At 37.7% G+C, this 23,060-nt stretch overlaps 1 protein-coding gene across 2 annotated transcripts in view; it reads right to left on the reverse strand.

Moving 5' to 3' along the window:
* NEK7 (NIMA related kinase 7) overlaps positions 1-23,060 on the reverse strand; it is a 149,355-nt gene that overhangs the window by 91,787 nt on the left and 34,508 nt on the right. For both annotated transcript variants that reach the window (XR_006608619.1, XM_045086988.1), the window contains exon 2: positions 1,259-1,343. Coding sequence is in view for 1 of the 2 variants with exons in the window: in XM_045086988.1 (XP_044942923.1) it covers positions 1,259-1,315 (57 nt within the window). In the remaining variant the exon portion in view is untranslated. The remainder of the gene's footprint in view (positions 1-1,258; positions 1,344-23,060) is intronic.

Below are 23,060 nucleotides of genomic sequence, written 5' to 3' on the forward strand. Positions count from 1 at the left end.
TTCAGGTAGTGCCTGAAAGATGGGCAGGAGTTCAAAAGTTGGAGAGACAAATGAAGGTGCCAAGTGAACAAAATCACAGAGGCAGAAAAGGTGGTGGACATGTGGGCAGTATTTTCGGGACTGTGTGTTAGACACCAACCCCGGAAGAAGTCGACAGACACTTTAAAAAAAGTCTCACTGGGGTCCCACAGTCAAATAAAGGTAAAAAACACTACAGGCTATGTCCTCTTGGAAATTTAAAATGCACCTTAGAATAAGAAAGGCTCTGAGCAAGGATAGTCATAAAGTGACTCTCAGCCCAAGTCCCCCCAACCTATGACTACAGAACTCATTTGAAAGAACATCCATCAATTCTTCCAACAATTTCAGAATTACTATCTAAGCAAAACTGACATAAGATAAGCAGAGTAAACTTGAGACATATTACCGAATGCCTCATACACAAAACGGAGAAATATGGCTTTTATGAACGACAATAAAAATGAGGTTTTGCCCCATATGGGGGTGTTTGTGACTGCAACCATATCATTACACCCTGAGCTTAATGGGAAGCTCTGTGTCATGGGAAGTGTTCCTTTTACTTCATTTCATTTTACAAAAAAGCAAGCAACCACCTAACAGGAGAAACATACTCCACGTCAGAGAACATGAGAAAAGTAGCAATAATGGAAGGCAGTTGTGGATGAGGCAGATCAAGCCAGCCAAAGCGAAGACGGGACCAAATACACAGGCATCCCCACAAGGTGGGCACAGCCTCATGTGTGTTCTTTTTTCTAAGTCTAATATTAACTCTCAAAGCCTACAGGTCATTCAATTAAGTCAAAATCTAAAGCTGCCAGCTTTTTAATGTTTGTACATAAGAATTAAGTATTCTAAAACAATATTTAAAAATATACACAATTCTGGAACACCTGGGTGGCTCAGTGGGGTAAAGCCTCTGCCTTCGCCTCAGGTCATGATCCCAGAGTCCTGGAATGGAGCCCCGTGTTGGGCTTTCTGCTCGGCGGAAAGCCTGCTTCCTTTCCTCTCTCTCTCTCTGCCTGCCTCTCTGCCTATTTGTGATTTGTCTGTCAAATAAATAAAATATTTTTTTAAAAAAGAAAAGAAAAGAAATATACACAATTCTGACTAAAACTTGGAATTCATAATTAGCATTTTGGGGGCTATTTTATTTCTTAAAGGAACTTTTACACACACACACACACACACACACACACACAAGCGCGCGTGCGTGCCAGCCTTCATTAAAAGAAATTACCTGTGGTTGGAACTGGGGAACAGGTGGCCCTTGCATTCCTTGTGATTGCTCATCCATTGTCTGAAGCAACAGGAACTTTAGAACTCTGCAAAAATATAAAGTTGTAATTTAAATGACATAATCATTACCAAGTCATGTTGCTCATCATATGCCTAAGGGTTGCATTCAAATACTGGATTTACCTAATGTTTCAAAAAGCATCCATTAAGATATCCCATACTCTTATAACTGTCATTTGCTAAATCCAAGCTCTGTTTAGCTAAAACAAAAGGTATTAACCGTCTCAACTAAGTCCAATTCTCCAAAGTAGTATCATGTGCTTAGAAAAATCCTATTTTATGAGATGAAATTCTCTCTTCTCCATTAAACCTCACGCACCAGGCTTCCCTTCCCCATGCAATATGCAAAGATAATTACCATAAGCTTCCCATAAATGTGGTAAATGTTCTACAATTCTAAAATGCACCTCATCTTCATATTCTAAAAATGTTAGTACTTTTGTTATGTATGTCCAACCGTACTTCTTACCGTAATTTTTAGGTTTAAACTTAAAAGGCCAGTCCTCCTTTGAGGGGGTTTCCTTTTTTATGCATACTTTGTAAAGTATGCATACACTCAGCCATAACTCAGTTAACATAAAATGAAGACTAATTCTATGTCACTAATTCTATGTTTATTACTAAATCTTTTTTTTTTAACATTTTATTTATTTATTTGACAGAAAGAGAGATCACAAGTAGGCAGAGAGGCAGGCAGAGAGAGGGGGGGAAGCAGACTCCCCGCCAGACCAGAGAGCCTGATGAGGGGCTCGATCCCAGGACCCTGAGATCATGACCTGAGCAGAGGCTTAACCCGCTGAGCCACCCAGTGCCCCTCTACTACTAATTCTGTCACCTACTGCACCTAGTGTAGTTCAAGAACTGAACTACAAATAAGACACAGCTACTGCTCCACCCAACACTTTTTCTATACAACATCAATTATTTCTAGGTTCCTTATAAGTGTTATTTTATAACTAAAATATAATGTAAGGATTGAAAAACTAGGATCCATTTAAATGGGATTAACAGAGATATCAAAACACATCCTCACTTCACTATACTCTTTTTTTTTTTTTTAAGATTTATTTATTTGTCAGAGAGAGAGCGAGCGAGAGCGAGCACAGGCAGACACAGTGGAAGGCAGAGTCAGAGGGAGAAGCAGGCTCCCTGCGGAGCAAGGAGCCCGATGTGGGACTCGATCCCAGGACGCTGGGATCATGACCTGAGCCGAAGGCAGCTGCTTAACCAACTGAGCCACCCAGGCGTCCCTCACTATACTCTTTAAAAAAAAAAAAAAAGTTAAAAAATGACTATTTGGGGTGCCTGGGTGGCTCAGTGGGTTGGGCCTCTGCCTTCGGCTCGGGTCGTGGCCTCCGGGTCCTGGGATCGAGTTGCCCATCGGGCTCTCTGCTCAGCAGGGAGCCTGCTTCCCTCTCTCTCTCTCTCTGCCTGCCTTTCTGTCTACTTGTGATCTCTGTCTGTCAAATAAATAAAATCTTAAAAAAAAAAATGACTATTTGTAAATATTTCCTTCCATTCTGTAACTTCTCTTTTTTAAAACCTTCCTAATGGCATCTTTCAATTAACTAATGAACAGAAATTCATAAATTTAATATGGTCTAATCAATCATTCCTTTATAATATCTGTGTGTACTATTTAAGAATTATTCCTATAGTTCAATTTCTCATATATTATCTTCTAACATAAGCTTTATTGTTTTACCTTTCAAGTTTAGATCTATAATTGACCTGGAATTAAACTTTTGTATGATACAAGGTGAAGTCAATATTAGGCTTTTTTCTATATGGATATCCAATTGAGTTCAAATCATATATTGAAATGATCAGCCCCCACAACACTACTACTACTATGTCATTCTTGCCATATATCAAATGACAACATATATTTACATAAACACACATGCAACCCCACACATACTGCAAACTTGCTGAACTCACTTATTAGTCCAGGTAGATTTGGGGGGGATTCTTGCCTTATTTTAATGACTAGAACTTCCAGTGCAATGAACCTAAGTAGAGAGTAGACATTCTTTTATTGCTCCTAGCAGGAAGAAAGTGTTGGAAAGGAAAAATTTTCAAGATTCTTCTAGCTGCTGTAAGAATCAAATTGGCATGAGACAGAGTCACAGGAGAAAAGTCTGATAAAATATATACCTTCTATATATATAGAAGCAACTCAGGAAAATAGAGCAACTCCCCCTAACAGTCAAAGCCATCAACTTAAATACCATCTTTAGCTAAAGACGAAAGATGTTGAGACTCAGTTATGGGAGGTTACCAGGAAAAGCACAACAAACAAGAGTAAGGTTGTTATGCAGATCAACTCATTGCCATCTCTATCAGTAATAGTTTCTAGAAATTGAGTCAAACCCTGTTCCTGGTACAGCAAGGGAGACACCTTACTAATGGAGATTTTTCTTATAAATATCAATGTCTCATAACAGAAGGTAACTTATACTCAGTTTTCAGAACTTCTATGTTTGCAGCATCTTAAAAATAACTAGCTTGGGACGCCTGGGTGGCTCAGTGGGTTAAGTCCCTGCCTTCAGCTCAGATCATAATCCCAGTGTCCTGGGATGGAGCCCCGCATTGGGTTCTCTGCTCAGCGGGGAGCCTGCTTCCCCCTCTCTCTGCCTGCTTCTCTGGCTACTTGTGATCTCTGTCAAATAAATAAATAAAATTTTTAGAAAATAAGTAAATAACCAGCTTAAAATAATCAAAATGATAATTATTAAAAAGATATATTTTAGAAAAAATATGCTCCCTTACAAAAGCATTTTTCATATGAATAAAAGATATACATTCTTCATAGATGTCTTAATTTATCAGGCTGAGATAGTGCCTTTCTATTCTTACTTTGCTAAGAGATTTTATAAAGAATAATGTTAAATTTTTGTCAAATGCTTTTTATGTATCTGAGATGATTATACAGGTTTTTTTTGTTGTTAAAATGTTCAAGTATGGTGATTCATTTTTGATGTTAAGCTGGTATTCACTTCTGGGATGAACATCATTTAGTATGACATATAACCATATTTTCTATTTCTGGACTGGATTTTATAGAGTGTTCGATCCAAGGAGAGGAGGAGAGGGAAGGAGAAAGAGAACTCTAATAATGAATTAGAGAATCTTTTACTGTGAAATATAAACCACTAAAATCAGCATTTCACATCTAGTGTCCCATAGGTACTTTCAAAAACAGTCATGAAAAAAAGGGCTTCCAGGTCAAAGACCTCTGTGAAATACTATTTGCTATGTATATTGTTCTTAGAACATCATAATAAATTCCAGCACACTAAAGGATCCAAGCAGGCCTGAAACTGATAAATAACAAATTCACTGAAAGTCTCATTTATATTTAACTTATTTAATCATAAAATGTTTTCTTTGTGTAATATTTTCTAATATCCCACAGCTTGACTAATACCAAGAATACACCTAAGAAGTTTGTGCTAGTTTATAATAAAGTGGGTTTTATCATACTATTGAATGACAATGTGTAAGTTAATAAAATTATGAAGGAAGCCAACGTAAAAAAAAAAAAAAAAAAAAAAACACCAAACCAATAAACTCATATGAGTAATTTAACTTAACATCTGCATAACAGGGAACTCACTTCTATTGTATTTCTGACAAATGTCAAAAGGCCTCTGCTTGGAAAATTAACGTCTGTACGAAGTCCTCATAGTTCACGTAAGCTTAATAAGTACGATGAATAAAAAGCAACAGCGTTTTCTTCACATAGTATCTAACATGATTCCATGTGTCACTAGATTCTCATGCTATTACAAAATAAGAATATGTCAATGATTATATATTGATTTCATACCACTATCATATTTTCAAAGGTTAAAAATATTCATATTTTATCTTTCTGCTAATCTCCTAAATAAAATAAAAACACATCTTAAGATATAAAATACGTTAATTATGTATTCAGTCTTCTAGATTATAAATTCCATGTTGCAGGGACCTTTATGTGCCATCCATAGCTGTGTCCCCAGGGCTTAGGTCAATGTTTGGCAGAAAATAGATGCTGAATCAACATTTATTTAATTAACAGATGCATGTATGTCTGCCATAAAACGATCAAATAATTCTTGTTACAGTTTAACAAGTCTAAAGTGAATGATGAGAAAAATCATGATCACATTCAACAAATCTGGCAAACTTCAATCAAAAAAGGGTGCCCAAAGAAGGTGTTGCCTAAATTGGGTTTTAAATAATGAAGAGGAAAAGTTAACAAAGTTTAACTAAAAAAAAGTTTAGATGAGCCAAGGAAGAGAGGAATTCTGGGAAGAACAAAAAACACATCAAAATCCTCAAAAGCAGAGCACAACACCTTCTAAGTAGCTTCAAATATAAGTTGGCAGGTAGTAGGAGATAGGGGGTGGAGTTAGTAGTGGGTTACTTTAACAACACAGAGAGGTGTCAGTTCATGAAAAAAATTTATGGTATTTACTTTATTCAGTTGGTACCAGAGAGTTAATGTTGAGTTTCAAGCAGCTAAGAGAGAGGATTTCACTATTTGGGAAAGCAGTCTTTCTTGCCATGTGAACAGAGTAGAGGAATTCACAACCATAAACAAGATCAGTTAAGAAGCTATGACAACAGTCAAGGGATGAAAAAGCCCCTCATCAAGATCTTCTTTTTTTTTTTTAAGATTTTATTTATTTGGGAAAAAAAGAGAGAATGAGTGGTGGGGCGGGGCAGAGGGGAGAGAGAGAGAGAGAGGCAGACTCCCTCCTGAGCAGGAAGCCTGACATGGGACTTGATCCCAGAGATCATGACCTGATCTGAAGGCAGATGCTTGATAGACTGAGCCACCCAGCTGCCCCTGTGGTCCTCTTGACCTCACCCTGCTTTCAACACAACTATCTCACTTTCCCAAAATGTTCTGTGATCTCTTATTGTTCTCACTTTTCTCCCACACTAGACCTATTCTAAGTTCCTTTTTCTATCTAACATTTATATTGGAGTGCTCTAAGACCTAAATCTTTTTTAAGGGGCACCTGGGTGGCTCAGTCAGTTGAGCATCTGACTCTTGGTTTCAGCTCAGCTCATGCTCTCATGGGACAGTGTACTGAGTGAGCCCCGCCTCACACTCTGTGCTCAGTGCAGAGTCTGCTTGAAGATTCTCTCCCTCTACTGCTCCCCCAACTCATGTGTGCATGCACTCGCCACCCCTCCCAAAATAATTAATCTACAAAAAATCTTTTTTATAAAAACCTGTTATCTCTGCTGAAGTCATACCATCTAGTCCCATGACTTTGAATATGGTCTCTACAGAATTACTCTGAAATCTCTATCTCTACCACAGGTGTATGGTCTAAGCTCTGGGCTATCAACACCAATATCCAACTGTTTGTCTGATACCGCCTTGAATTGAGGATTCCATCTCCCATCCTTCCAAAAAAATAAAATAAAATAATGCTCTTCCTTTAATATTTTTTCTCTTTATATGTATCATCATCTACTCAGCTGGTCTGGCCCCCAAATTCTCAAGCTTCTGGGGGGGGGGGGGGGCTCTGGACCTCTTTATCTGAGGACCCTGAAGATCTTTTGTTCATGTGGGTCATGTCTCTATCAGTATCTTGCATAATTGAAATTAAAACTGAAAAATGATTAAAATACATACTAATTCATTTACAAATAACAGCAATAACACTATTACATGTTTATGCATATTTTTATGAAAAATAGCTACATTTTTAAAAAATCAGAAGAGGCACTATCTTATATTTTGCAAGTTTCTTTAATGTCTGTCTTCAGAGATGCAGCTTCTACATCAATCTGTTCAAATATGTTGTTTTGGCAGAAATATATTTTTAAAAATCTGGTCTTATACAAATGTATAGCTGGAAAACAGAAGAGTATTTTGATAACCAATATGGATATCACTGTGGATAGTCTCCTTTGATAATACACCAAACTTGACAGGTGGCAAATTCTTAAAGGTTAACTGCCATGTAGATGCTCAAATCAATGAACTTTTATACTCTGTTATGTTAAAATCCAATGGTCTCTCTTGCCCTTTGAATAGACCTTTTACTCATGCTTGATTTTGTAACACCACACATTGGTCATCTGGAAAATTTTAGTTCACTGGGTTACTCAGATCATCTAAATGTTGACCATTTCATTATACAAATAAAAAAAAATTTCCTTACTACTACAATTAATCTCATCAGAAAAGTCTTTATATACCAGGAAAATGTCAAGGTCATAGTGATGCATATAACTTCTCCAAAATTCCAATTTTTCTTTCGAAAGTTCGAATCTTGTCATTAGTGACGAATAGTGTCAGTTATCTTTCTTTAAATGACAGGCACTTAATTTTCAAGAAAATATCTACAGGGAGCACCTGGGTGGCTCAGTGGGTTAAAGCCTCTGCCTTTAGCTCAGGTCACGATCTCAGAGTCCTGGGATCAAGCCCCGTATCAGGCTCTCTGCTCAGCAGGTAGCTTGCTTCCCCCTCTCTCTCTGCCTGCCTCTCTGCCTACTTGTGATCTCTGTCTGTCAAATAAATAAATAAAATCTTAAAAATCTCTAAAAAGCACCCAAGTATGAAGAACCAAAGTTTGTCTTTCAGTCATTCTTTCAAGTAAAAACAGTGCTCTGTGGAAATAGCAGCTCTTGGCTTGCTCTTCAAACAACTGCACAAATGCTTCCCCCCTTGATACAACTTTGATTTGGTGCAGTAGTACTAAGTTAAGTATACTTCCCACTTCATCACACATATTAAAAGACATGTACTCAAAGGTTAAGATCTGATTAAAAAAAAATAATAATACTCTGTGCTTCAACAAAGACATCTAAAAATGAAAGTCACCTTTTTATTAAAATTCAGAACATTTAAACAACACAAAGACTAGTACAGTCTAGAGTGTACACTGACTCAAGCTAAGACATCAATGGCTTAAAAAAATGTCTTAAAAATAATAATGGGTGGCTCAGTGGGTTAAGCCTCTGCCTTCAGCTCAGGTCATTATCCCAGGGTCCTGGGATTGAGCCCTACATCAGGCTCTCTGCTCAGTGGGGAGTCTGCTTCCCCCTCTCTCTCTGCCTGCTGCTCCCTGTACTTGTGATCTTCTCTCTGTCAAATAAATAAATAACAAATTTTTTAAAAAAATAAATGTCTTAGTATTACAAAAATTGTCTGATCTTGCTGACCACTTGAAACAGACTCAAGGGTCCTACCCAACCTTCCACCTCCACCATCCCCAGAAGTCTGCAGATCACACTTTCAGGAAAAGGTGGTCTAATCAAAAACCCAAAATTCATTCTTTATTCTTTTTTCCCCCTTCACTTCCCAGTTCCCCGTATCTAACACATCAGTAAATGCCATTTGTTCTATTTCCAAAATATATCTTAGATTTGTCCACAGTCTTCTATCACCACAATAAGACCCTGAAGGCATCATTATATCTCCACCAGGAAATACTACAATACCCGACTAATAGGCCCTCTTTTCCACATTTTCACAGTGATATTTTGAAAGCATAAATCACCTCATAACACTCTCACTGTACTTAGACTAAAATCCCAGCCCCTCGCCAAAGCTACAGGGCCCTAGTAAGATTATCACAAAATACTGGATATAATGTTTGCCTACTGGATTTGTATTTTTGTCAAATCATCAAGTGAAGAGGAAGGAAAAAAGAGACAGGATTTCTAATAAAAATTATAGGAAAACAAGAAGAGTAATAAATCTTTCAATTTTGTAAAAAAAAAAATAGACATTATTTCCCCTGACTCAATTAGAATAGGTCTAAAATAAAATAGCTAATTGTATGCTGAAAGAACAAAAATGCTGTATTTTCATTGCAAAATTAAGGCCATTGTTTATGTATTCCTACCCCTATTCCTATAAAATGTATATGGTTAACGTGTTTGTAGGAATGGCATATTGAAAAAAAATATGATGCAGATAACCAGAGAAATGTGTAAACTGTTAAATATAAGCTTTTTTGATTTAGGATAATTTGTGGGTAATGTTTTTTCAAGACACTGAAATGAGGAAAAGTTCATAGCACTTGGCGAACATCTTTTTCTTCGAACTAAACCTTTTTGGAGCTAGTGCTAAACTTTAGGCATGTTCCCTAAAACTGCTAAAAATAGGATTCTACATTAAAATGCAAATAAGTATCCAATGAAATATCATTTGAAGGTTGACTGAAGCATCCCTGAGGAACAAAATAAAGGTTGAGTTAACCAGACTAATGTTTTTATTACGGTTCTTGCTGACACCTGCTGGTTCAATTTTATCTTCCTCCTTGATATATATTGATTTGTTAAAAGTCTCAGATATGAAGCTTTGTACCACAAAAAACAGAATCCTTAGATGAATCCATGGACCACTGACTCAAAAACTAAATGAGCACACATCACTCAAATAATCGCCTCCCATATCCATTGACTTATTGAAATCAGTGTTTGGCTTTACTGTAACTCACTTCCCAATTACTTTAATTAATTAAATTATTACCTAATATTTTGATTCTGCCTTCTTTAATTCTGAGACTTACAGTCTCAGAATTCTAAGATTAAAGTTACATTCTTTACTTAACCTGCAAAAGCTAAGTGGATCACATTATTAGAACTCAAAAATGCCAAAAAGTAGATGTCTTTAAAAATATACCAGTAATTTTTGGTTTGCTTTAGCAAATCCAAAATTCTGTACTTGTAAAACAGTTATACATGGGACTTACTAAGACCTCAAAATTTTATTGTCTCTTCACCACCCTCCTTTGCCCTAAACTCATTATAAAACAATATGGAAAAGAAGTGGCACTTTCTTCCTCTGTGAAACTTCAGTGTTTCACATTCTTAACAAAAACAAATAGATAAATTTAAATACCTCCTTAAGAAAAAGAACTACTATATAATAGTAAGCCACCTTTTTACTTATCTTTTTACTACTGTTTCTCTAGTTCAGCAAACCTAATAAGAAACAGACTCCACATTTTTATTAATATAAATTTTATATTTATTAATCTAATTAAGATGGTTATTTCATTTAAAATTATTGCTTTTATTAAATTTCTATTAATTCTATAAAATTAATATTTCTATTAGATAGGGGAAAGGATTAACTCCAATGCAAGAATGTACCTAATGTAATGTAATGTAATGTAGGAGCAAGCCAAAAACAAAGTGTGCAGGGTAGGCTGAGTAAATACTTTTCCTTCATTTCTTAATTATGCATTAATATATTTCTCTCATAGTAAATAATTTTTTAAATCTAAATATTAGTTATTTTCTAATATAGGATTTTAAATAAAATTAACCTTGAGTACATCCTATGAATCAGCCAACCCTGGCTGGCCAGCAGGATCATGTGTGGAGGTTTACGGGGTTTTTTATTTGGTTGCTTTCACCACCGCCCCACCACCCCACCACCCCAACCCATTCCCATTCTCTGATTCTGATTGGACAGATCCGTGAGCAGAACCGGTATTTCTCCATTAAAAAACAAAGAAGTAAAAAGACAGGTAATAATGATGCACAACTAGATTTGAGAACTACAGTATTTGAATTTAACAGGTAGTGATTTCAGTCAATATGCAATTTAGCTCTTTGCATCCAGGAGCGTCACTATGGCTGAAAATGATGACCAAGGGCTGCCCAACTGTCACATGCATTGGCCCCATAATAAGGCTGTTTTAGACTCAAGCAAAGAACACGGAGGAAGCAGCTCAGGCTCCACTTCCTTCTGAGTCTAAACTAGATCCAAACAGAAACAAGCAATGTGTTTTTACTCAGGGACACTGATTAGTAACTTCATGGAAGGAGGAGAAAGGGGGGCTGTAGTAGCAGCAGGAGCTCTGGACGATCCCAATGGATTCCTGCCATTGTCAATACTGTCATTCTTTTATGTTATGAAGTATCTTTTATAAAAAAGGAAAACTGAGGCAGAATGCAAAGATCTCATACAGAAGTCTCTTGTGAATATCCCCTTGTTTAAAGACCATCTGAAGTCCTTTACTAGTTTCAAATTCATATATAAACTGATTTACTCCCCAAATTATACTATTTGGAATAGTTATTTCAGATAATACCTATAAATGAGTTTATTTTTTAAATAATAAAGATACAGGCCTAAGCTACTGAACTTAAAAAAAAAAAGTAACCATCTTAATACTTGCCAGTTTAAGACATGAGCCAAAGTACACTACAGCACAGCAAAAAATAAATGTTGAGACATGCTCTCATCTCTAGAGTTCTCTATTTTACCATCAAAATATGAAGACTACTACTCTTCTGAAAAGGATCTACGAAAAACAAATTATAAAAGAAAACAGGAAGGAAGGAAAGGAGGGAGGAAAACCAAAGTAAGCCCATGGAATTCAACCTCTGTCACTTTCTAACCCATGGATTAAACTCATGCTTATTTTTCTAGGCTTTTATTAGCAGTCCCCGCTTTAGGCATGGGAGTGGGGTTGATTCTTCTCTTATTTCTGCCACTATTCCTGCTACTGATTAGGAAGAGTTTTCATATACGTAATTTTACTTACCTACTCCTCTCAATCCTTCCCCCCCAAAATGGGTTTTGCTGTGCAAAATCCAGTAAAACTGAGTCCACTATAGGATCATGTTCTCCCTTCTTTTGTAGAGTTAGGGATGCCCCACAAAAATCCTTGCTTCTCTTGGCCGTTAAAGAAACAGAGTTCTTAAGTGTTGGTCTGAAACACTGCTTCTCAAACTTTTCCATGAGCTTAAGGAGAAAGCCTACTCATGGAAGCTAAGGAGTGTGGCTAGAAGTCCACGTAAAGGAGAAATCCATTCAGAGTCTCCTTTCTCTTTTGGAAAGATGAGGAAAAGTTTTCATTCTCCTCTTCATTATATAAAACATTTTCCCCCCAAAAATCTGCAAGTATAACTGATGGCCCAGGAAGATGGTTTCAGGCACCAGGCTCACAAGGTACATTCCTGAGTATGACCGGTAATAATTGGACACTCCATCCCGAATCTCACTGTTGCGGAATCTAAAGGGATGTAATACATCATCTATTTCAAACCCCTTGAATTTTTTTTTTTTTTTGTGGAATATTATTCAGCCTTTGCTTTTTTTTTTAATTTTTAATTTTTTAAATTTCTTTTCAGTGTACCAGAATTCATTGTTTATGCACCACACCCAGTGCTCCATGCAATACATGCCCTCCATAATACCCACTACCAGGTTCACCCAACCTCCCCCCTCCCTGCACCTTCAAAACCCTCAGGTTGTTTCTCAGAGTCCACAGTCTCTCATGGTTTGACTCCCCCTCCAAGTGCCCTCAACTCACTTCTCCTCTCCCTCTCCCCATGTCCTCCATGTTATTTCTTATGCTCCACAAATAAGCAAAACCATATGATAATTGACTTTCTCTGCTTGACTTATTTCACTCAGCATAATCTCTTCCAGTCCTGTTCATGTTGCTACAAAAGTTGGGTATTCGTCCTTTCTGATGGAGGCATAATACTCCATAGTGTATATGGACCACATCTTCCTTATCCATTCGTCCGTTGAAGGGCATCTTGGTTCTTTGCACAGTTTGGCAAGCGTGGCCATTGCTGCTATGAACACTGGGGTACAGATAGCCCTTCTTTTCACTACATCTGTATCTTTAACCCCCTTGAATTTTATATAATAATTCTAATCACAAAAATTAACAGACTTCAGAAATGACTGGCAGGAAGGGGAAAGGGTTACAAATGCCGTGTGAGAGTTCATAAAAATTTCATATTAAGTATTTTATTTTAAAAGCACTTACAGGGACGCCTGGGTGGCTCAGTGGGTTAAAGCCTCTGCCTTCAGCTCGGGTCATGATCCCAGGGTCCTGGGATCAAGCCCGGCATCGGGCTCTCTGCTCTGTGGGGAGGCTGCTTCCTCCTCTCTCTCTCTCTGCCTGCCTCTCTGCCTACTTGTGATCTCTCTCCGTCAAATAAATAAATAAAATCTTTAAAAAATAAATAAAAACACTTATAATTCCAATTGTCAAGTCTAGCTTTAAAAAAAAGTATCAGGAAAGCTTTTTTGCCAACAAAGTTTTGTTTGCTTTTTTTTTTTTTTTTCTTGAGCCTCCTCATCCCTAACCCGAGAGTCTGTCCAGAGAAGGGGGAGACCAGAGAGCACAGCAGGAAGGCTGCCCCTGCCCTGACTCCTGGGGAGACCGTGGGGGTACGAATGGAAGGAAGAACATGGAAGCCGAGCACCGCCTGCCTCTGGGGCTGTGCGCACAGCACTACTGAGGTGCTACAGCCATCTGCCTCCAACCCAAAAATAACACCTTCCAGAGTAGTAAGTTTCCACACTGAGGGCTGAGGCGAGTGGCTCAATGACTGACAGGGGATCCGCTAGAGAGGAGGGCCCCAGACCAGCCCTCTCCAGTCATCCTTGCGAACAAAGACTAGGTCACATTTTTTTCATATTCCTGACAACACCGACAAGGGCCCTAAAACGCTAATACAATGATTGATGCCTGCGAGCCCTGGAATCCTCGGCCGGTGGAACTAATGTGGAACTCCAGTGCTGCTCAGGCCACGTCTGAGTTATTTCTGGTTTGGAAACAGACGTGGCTGAAGTACCTCTGACTTTTTAGGTTCGGCCAAAAAGAGTCAGCAGACTGGATGCCCAAGATGAATGATTGTAATAAACTGTCCTCAGACATGAAATTTTAGCTTGGTGCTAAGTCCAAACTACAGTGTTCTTTGTGACTGCTGCAGAGTTTATAAAAAGCCTTCTGCTGAACAAAGGGCCTCCCAATTCTGATGGCTTTAAACCAGAGTTTGTCTCCAGCCAGTGGCAATATATCACCTATTTTGAAATAAAGCTTAAATGTGACTTTTCAAGTGCTTCTTGTTAATGGCCACTGTGTGGCAAAGGCCACACCTCCCACCCTTACTGCTTCCTCGACACTTAACACAGCTCCAGTACAGAAACCCTAAGTGTCTCTCAGTGTCACCTGTACTCTCCTGATAGACGATCAACGGAGTGAGGTTCCAGAGAGAGAGGAAATGGGAACAGAAAAAGCAATTTTAAAAATCAAGTGAGGACAATAAGAGAGAAGACAGAAAAATGCACTTTTAAAGCTACAGCCAATTCCTCAGAATATTAATGATGGATTCTATAAAAAGAACTGAATCTCTTAAGTTTGATCATCTAAAACAGAGATCAACAAACTTTTTCTATAAAGGGCCAGATGGTAAACATCTTGGGCTCCACAGGCCAACCTCTACTGAACTCACTCAACTCTGGAACAGCAAAGCAGCCACAGAGCATATATAAAGGAAGACGACTGGCTGTGTTCCAGCACAATTCTATTTACAAAAAAAAGGTACTGGCCACATTTGGCCCACGGGCCACAGTTTGCCAACCTTTGATCTGAAGTAACATTTGTTACTCTTTGGCCCAGTGAAAATCTGGAACCTCAAAAGTACTCTGTCAGCCCTTGTTATCTGACACCCTCTATAGTGAACTTGGGGCTTGCCCTTTTCTCCCACAAACTCCTGGTTTTTCAAATGGAACTAATAAAATGAGTCAATAAGATAAAACAAAAAACAGACCTCTTAAATTCATACTGAAATAAGACTAAAATATTTTGTGGTTATCCTAAATACTTCATGAATTTAGACAGGCCCTATGGAAAGATTTCTAGAGGAGCTCATCAATTTACACTTCTTTTTTTTTTTTTAAAGATTTTATTTATTTATTTGACAGACAAAGATCACAAAGGCAGAGAGGCAGGTAGAGAGAGAGGGGGAAGCAGGCTCCCCCGTTGAGCAGAAAGCCAGATGCGGGGCTCGATCCCAGGTCTCTGGGATCATGACCTGAGCCGAAGGCAGAGGCTTTAACCCATATTTACACTTTACCCAATTTACACTTCTTTTTTCCCTCCTTACCATCATGCACACAAATATAACCTTCTCCCACTAAAAAGTCCACAAATAAATAAAATTATACATGGAACAAACCCCATGATCATATAACATAAGGTGGGTTGTAAGTAAGGAACCAGGAAGGCTTCCTACTGACGTCCAATCATGCTGTCTTTTCTTTTCCCCACTATTCTGCACTATCTTTACCAATAACAAACAGCAAATCACTATCTCGGGCCCAGCCCCTCCCATATACAGCTCCACCAGGATTTCCTATAGACACCACAAACTCGATATCCACAAGTGAACTAACCATTTTTCCATTTTAACCAGTTTGTACTGCCTCCGACCATAAGTATCACTATCAAAAACCCTATGGATCCCAACAACTCAATATGATTAAGTACAAAATCGAGGGAAGGCACCCAGTAAGTCTATTATTATAAATAATCCAAGAAATCAAAGAGAAAGCAGTTGAGATGATAAAAAGCAAAGCAGAGATTCTGGCAGACTCATGGTGCTGGGGAGAGAAAAGTGGGTACAGAAAGCACGAAGGAGCAGAGGTCTGGGTAAACAGCCCAGACATTCAGCCAAGACCCTTAAGATAGACCAGCCTCCCCTTAATCAAGATGAAAGGTCATATGCCCACCAGGAAAAAAACTGAGTCCTTTCTGGAGATGGTGACACCATTCAGAGTCTCTACAACTTTTCAGACACACCTGCCACGCAATAAAAAAAAAATCACCAGGCTAGCCAAGAAATCATACACAGAACCTAACAGAAGGGTCGGATGGGAGTCAGACAACAGAAACAGTCTACAAAGTGAACCAGATTTGAGAACCATCAGAGATGAACCTTAAAATAATTATGATTAATATGTTCTATAAGTCAGTTGAAAATAAGGAGAATTTCATCCAAAAACCAAAATTTACAGAAAGAGACAAATGTACTAATCCCCAACAGAAACAAACAAAAGTCCTAACTGAACGCTGGCTCAAACAGATCAAAGACGCGCGGCAATCCCCAGGGTGTGCACTAATAGAATAGTGAGAGAATGTATAACTAGCAAGGTGACAGGGCAGGGGGTAGAATAACAACGACATAAACGGAACAGTTAAAAAAGGAAAGCCAAAAGGGAGGGCAAAATAGGAACAAAGAACAACTGGAACAGCAGAAAATAAATAACAGGCTCAAGTCCAAATCCATCAATAATGACATTAAATATAAATGAACTATGAATTCCAATTATAAGACAAAAATGATCAGATTTTTTAAAATTCTAAATGCCTGTGAGATAGGTCTTACATAGTGGAATGCAGGAAGATATTTTAAAAGAATGTAAAAGAAATACTATGTGAACACTGGCCCAAAATAGCTAGTGTAACTAAATTTATATTAGACAAAGTAGTTGTTACGACAAAAGGCATTATTACAAATAAGGAATTATATTTCATAAAAATAAAAGACTCAACAAGACAATAAGACACAACAATTCTACCTTTGGATACACCACCAAAAACCCTAAGCAGAAACCGATAGAACTCAAAGGAAAAAAGACAATTCTATAATTGAGAGTTGCAGGTTTTAAAAATACCTCTCTCAGCAACAAACAGACCAAGCAGACCAAAAAACTAAATAGTATATGCTGGAAAGAGTTAAATTGCCCAATAACTAACGGATGGCATTAAAGTGCAAGCCCTGGAAAAGAACAAAGTCTGAAAATCAAAAGCCAGCATCTGCAGCGGATGCTGTGGTGGGCCCCCCAGATAGCTTTTTAGGGCTGAGGCATTCGTCCTCCATGGGGCAGGGAAAAATAGCAGCTCGGGGCTTTCAGTTGAGTCCCGCACCAGGCAGCTGCACCCAGTGACTGGTCAGTGTGAGGGTACAAAGGTCCAGACCTCTTGCATCAATCTGTGACAATCCTGAAGGGCTATACTAGCTCCTGAATGGTCCCATGGGATTGGCTGAAGCCTTTGTTGCAAACTACACTGCAATTCACCTCCTTCTGCTCAGTCTTGTGTCCTTCCCAAGCTTTCAATGGGACAAAAGACCGATGCTGATATTTGGGGTGGGCGGGACGAAGAAACTTTCTGTTTATGTTTGGAAAACGAGGTCACATGATCAATCTTTCCTGAAATATAGGCGGGGAGATGACTAATTTGCTTTTTAGCATCTGTGGCAGATATATGCAAGGGAGAAGGTGGCAACAAAGGTGAGGCTGGTCAGTCTACAGTCTCTGCCTCCGTGCTGACCTGAGTAAGCCTCAATGTCCTCTTGGGGATAGCAGTAGCACCACTAGGTGGGACTTGGGGCTTTTCGTGTACTATTAAATCGCTCAGATCTTAGAACAATATCTTATAAGTGTATTTATTCAGAATTCCACAAATGAAGATTATGAGAATTACATGAATAATGAATTTAAGGCACTTAGCCCAGTGCTTGACATTTATTAACCTCTAAATGATACCTATTTTTGTTTTCAGTATGTGCGGTGATTAAGCATATCAATTTATTAAACAACATTAACAGAAATGTTCACAATTTGATTACACTTGTCATATTTTGTCACTTAATGGGTAATTGAAGATTGTCTTCTTGACATTTCCGAAAGAATAGTTTTAATTAATACAGTATCCGCCTTACTACATAGATACAGAGATAGAGACACACAGGCGTGCTGTTTCTGTCCTTCCTTTCTCCCTGCCTGCAATGTGGATGTGATGCCTCATGCTGAAGCAGCCATGTTGCTCCAGGAAAAAGGACAAAGAATCAGAGATACCAGTCCTGACCTCACTGAACATTACACCAAAGCCAGCAGCTATCTACACTTCCCGATTTCTCATTACCTAAGGAAAATAAACCCCCTTTTTGTTTATGCCATTGTTGTTACTTGAAGCTAAATGCATTCCTAACAGATCTGTCACAGAGCTAGTGAATACAGAACAGAGACTCAAAACTCCAAAAGCCTCAAACGGGATAATTTTTCTAGGAAAGCTTATTCCAAACTGTAAATACATGTATTTTCCACATATCAATGCTTGTTTCAAAGCCAGACAGCTGTAATCTGTAAAAAAAAAAATCAAGAAGATAAATCATTCAAGAATTCTGTTCTCTTGTCATTGTTTTTAACTTGATTGCTGTACTGAATAAACCTGTATGACCCCTTCATGATCTTGAAGTATAGAGCTTTTTATACACTACCATGCGAACAATAATGTCCTTCTGCTGTTTCAGAAGCATTAAGCTACAGAATTAATAATATTAAACTTTTTCCAATTTTCCTAGAATACAGAGGTACATAGAGTCTGCAGTATTTTTAGTTGGCAACTTTTAATCTTCACATTAAGACCTAAATCCAAGAAGATAAATGCCTTCTAGAAACAGAAGCAGTAACAGAAGATACATCTGCAGATATCTTTTCATTAAAAGAAGTAACTCGTTCCTCCTTAAATATGGGAGATTAATGTTTTCTTCAAACAAAAAATTCTCATATTCAGGTTAAAATCAAATTTTAATTTGATTTTAAAAAAGTCAATCCTTACCTCTCTCAGTTTATAGTAACAGGGCAATATTTTTAGTGGTTAAAGTTGGTAATTGTCTTGAATCCTCTAGAGCATCTGTAACACATTCCTGTGAAACCATGTATACACAACCAAACTCAAGGAGAGTCAATAGGATTGATTCCAGAAATACACACCCAATGCTTTGGCTGCCCTAGGTCCTATGAGAAGGTCAAGGTTCCCTGTCTTTTCTGTCTAGTGACGGATACAAACATGTCAAATATTGCAAACGTAGGCACAAGTGCTCCTGGAAGCACAAAAGCCTTTAAGTTGAATAGAAATAGGGATGGGGACAGTATGACCAGAGCCAGGAAGGCTTCCCATTGACGTCCAATCACTGTGTCTTTCCTTCTTCCCACTATTCTGCACTATCTTTACCAATAACAAACAGCAAATCACTATTTCAGGCCCAGCCCCTCCCATATACAGCTCCACCTGGATTCCCTATAGACACCACAAACTCGATATCCACAAGTGAACTAACTAACCATTTTCCCCCACAAACTGCCTCCAGCCATTTTCTACTTCAACCCGTAAGCACTGCCATCCACTTGGTCACTATGATAGACACTGGAATATCTTTCGCTCAACCCTGTCTCTCTCACATCCAATCACAAATTATTATTATTAATTACCAAATTACAACAATAAAAAAGAGTGAAAATAAACAGAAAATAAAGACCATAAAATGCCACAAAACCAAAAGCTGATTCTTAAACAAATAAATAAATAATAAAAAAATTAAGATAGGGCGCCTGGGTGGCTCAGTGGGTGAAAGCCTCTGCCTTCAGCGCAGGTCATGATCCCAGGGTCCTGGGATTGAGTCCCGCATCGGGTTCTCTGCTCAGTGGGGAGCCTGCTTCCTCTTCTCTCTGCCTGCCTCTCTGCCTACTTGTGATCTCTGTCAAATAAACAAATAAAATCTTAAAAAAAAAAAAAAGTTAAGACAAACATTCTTACAGCAAGATTGATCAAGAGAAAAGAATGCAAGGGTAAATAAGAATCTCAGGGGGCATAACTATAAATCAGCAGAATAAGAAATGTGGGGAGAAGGAGAGAAGAATACAAGTAATAGTAAGAATTATTTATGTCAGTAAGTCTAAAAACCTCAAGATGAAATGGACAGTTTCCTAAAAAACATGTGTTTGCATGTGTACAAAACTAATTCTCAAATATGAAATTAAAAGAAATCAAAAAATAGCCAAGAGATTTTTGAAAAACATTACCAAGGTAAAGGGCTTTTTCCAAACACATATTAAGAGCTATCGAAAGTACAAATGAAGCAGGAAAAAATAAGACCAACGGAACAGCCAAACAGCCCAGAACCAGAACTGCTCATGTATGAAAACTTCATGCCTGATCGAAGAGTCATTACACTTTAAGTAAAAGAAGTACAGACCAGGGGTACCTGGGTGGCTCAGTGGGTTAAAGCCTCTGCCTTCTGCTCAGGTCGTGATCCCAAGATCCTGGGATCGAGGCCCGCATCAGGCTCTCTGCTCAGCAGGGAGCCTGCTTCCCTTCCTCTCTCTGCCTGCCTCTCTGCCTACTTGTGATCTATCTGTCAAATAAATAAAATCTTTAAAAAAAAAGAAAAGAAAGAAAGAAAGAAGTACAGACCATTCAGTATGTAGTATGGAAGCAACTGGCTGTCAATTATTTTAAATAAGAAAAAAATACACTTATATGCCTACATACATAAGAATAACCACCTTGGACTGTACACAAGCATAAAGACCTAAAGGTGAAAGGTAAAACTTTAAAATGTTTGGAAGAAAACAGACAAGTATCTTCATGGCATCAAAGTAGAAAAAAATATACTTATTTCTTTAAAAGGTATGGCCATTAGACACTAACAAATCTAGTTTATTCATCAAGAAAGACAACTGAAAAGTGCAAAAAGAAGTTACAGACCAGAAAAAAAAAAAATTACTTGAAATATTTGGAACCAACTTGAAAATATTTGTAATACATAAAACCAACTTATATTAGCATCTAGGATTTGTAAAGAACTCAATAAACAAAAGATAATCCAATTTTTTCAAGACTGGCCAAAGACACGGACAGGTAATTTTCAAAAGAGCATTTGAAAAAATATTCAATCTCAGTACAAATCAAGGATATGCAAATTAAATTAACAATAGAATGCCATTTCTATCCTATCCATCATCAAGCTAAAAACTTAACATTCTGGCAAAATAAAACCAAGCCATGGAGCACCTGGAACTCTCATATACTATTAAATGGAGGGCAGTGTCCCCATGACTTCCCAATTCCCCTTCTGGGTAATATATTCCAAAGAAATTCCCACATGTGCACAAAAGACATACACAAGAATGTTTAGGGAAACAATGTTTATAACAGCAACTGTTGTCAAGAGCACTGGCTTTTGCCAACCCCCACCTGCCCCCTTCCCTAACTCCAGAGGAGAGTAACTGCCTGGGATGGCTTCACCCTCCAGGGTTCCAGTTTGAGAGCTCCTAATCCACTAAGTGAAAATAGAAGTGACTTGGAAACTTGAATGCTGATCTGTTAGTGTTTTAAGACACTTTAAACAAGTAAAAGTGATATTCGGAAATACAGCAAATAAAGTAACAGCCAATGCACCAAAGAAAATACTATATAAAATCTATGACTACCCCTTTTCTATTTATCTAATAGAAAATGTAGCAAAATCCTTCTGTGGACTTAGTAAAGTTATCACTCTAGTAAGTTCCACCTATTGCCAATAAAATAAAAATTATCATCCTTCTCTTCTTGGGCCAACCTCCTAATACATGCTGAAATTAAAGAACAAAATAAAATACGTCCAGGAAAAAAAAAGGACTAAATTTCTAAATTTATAATTATGATAATGATTATTCATTTGGAAAAACTATATTTTAATTCGATCATTTCATAAAACAGCATATTCAATTAAGTATGAATTTTGTTAAATCTTAAGCCATCTAAAAGCATTAAAGAAAACTAATGGCATAAAAACTCCACCAGACAGTTTGATTTGGTTTGCCTGTTTCATGAGAAAATATCAGGATATAGATTTAGGAAAGTGGAGGCATGCTAAAATTTTGAGGAGTCTCTAAAAGTCTATTACATTTGTTACAACTAACTGAAAACTGTTAACATGTTCCCATATGACTGCCGTAAAATAAACTAAATTACAGTTTTTCACAGTGGATTTTGATGGCAATTCTGATCATATTAGGGATTTTGGATATTTTTTACACATTTTCAAGAGAAAAAAACTGCTCAAGGAATATTTTCATCAGAACATTTTCATCTGTTTCATTTGTTTCAAGTATAATACCAGCACTTTTGGAAATAATATGACTAAGAGTATAGGAAAGAATTATTCATGGTATTTGGAACAGTTAATTTCGTGTGTCAAGTTGACTGGGCCATGGGGTGACCAGATATTGGTTAAGCATTGTTTCCAAAGTGTGTCTGTGAGGGTGTTTCTGGATGAGATTAAGATTTGAATTGGTAGACTTGAGTTATGTAGACTGTCCTCCCCAACGTGGGTGGACCTCATCCAATCCTTTGAGGACCTGAACAAAAAAAAAGACTGAGCAAGAAAGAATTCAACCCTTCCAACTGACTACCGAACTGGAACATTGGTTTTCTCCTGCTCTTGGACTGGGGATTACACCACCGGCTCTACTAGTTCTCAAGCCTTCAGACTTAAAAGTTATCCCACTGGCTCTCCTGGTTCTCAGACCCTTACACTGATACTAGAACATACAAAATAGGTTCTGGTTCCAGGGCCTTTGGATTCTGACCAGAACTACACCACCAGCTTTCCTGGGCCTCCAGCCTACAGATGGCAGATTTCAGGACTTCCCAGTCTCCATAATCATGTGAACCAATTTCTTACAATAAATCTTTTGTGTGTGTATGTGTGTGTGTATGCGTGTGTGCATGTATGCGTGTGTGTGTGTGTACAGAGCTAGAAATATAGCATGTGGCATAGGCTGAGGTAAGCACATACACAGAGAGAGATGTATGTTTGGGTAGGTGTATCCCATTGGTTCTGTTCCTCTGAGAACCCTAAAACAATATTGTACTCTTAAATTAACATTTGTTTGTAGAGCAATACAAATCAAATAATTACATAAACACAAAAGAATGATCCCCCTTTTTCTAAATTACTAAAACCTAAAGTTAAGTTTTAACTTTTAAATCAATTAGTATACAAATCTTTATTCATTCTGACAACTTCTTAAAATCTTAAATTCTTAAAAATGCTATTCAATTGAGTTGTTACATTTATTTTTTTTAATTATTTATTTATTTATTTGACAGAGATCACAAGTAGGCAGAGAG

This window comes from Mustela putorius, unplaced genomic scaffold (genome assembly GCF_011764305.1).
Source record: "Mustela putorius furo isolate JIRA1106 unplaced genomic scaffold, ASM1176430v1.1 tig00001012_pilon_pilon_pilon, whole genome shotgun sequence".
In the NCBI taxonomy this organism is placed as follows: domain Eukaryota; kingdom Metazoa; phylum Chordata; class Mammalia; order Carnivora; family Mustelidae; genus Mustela; species Mustela putorius.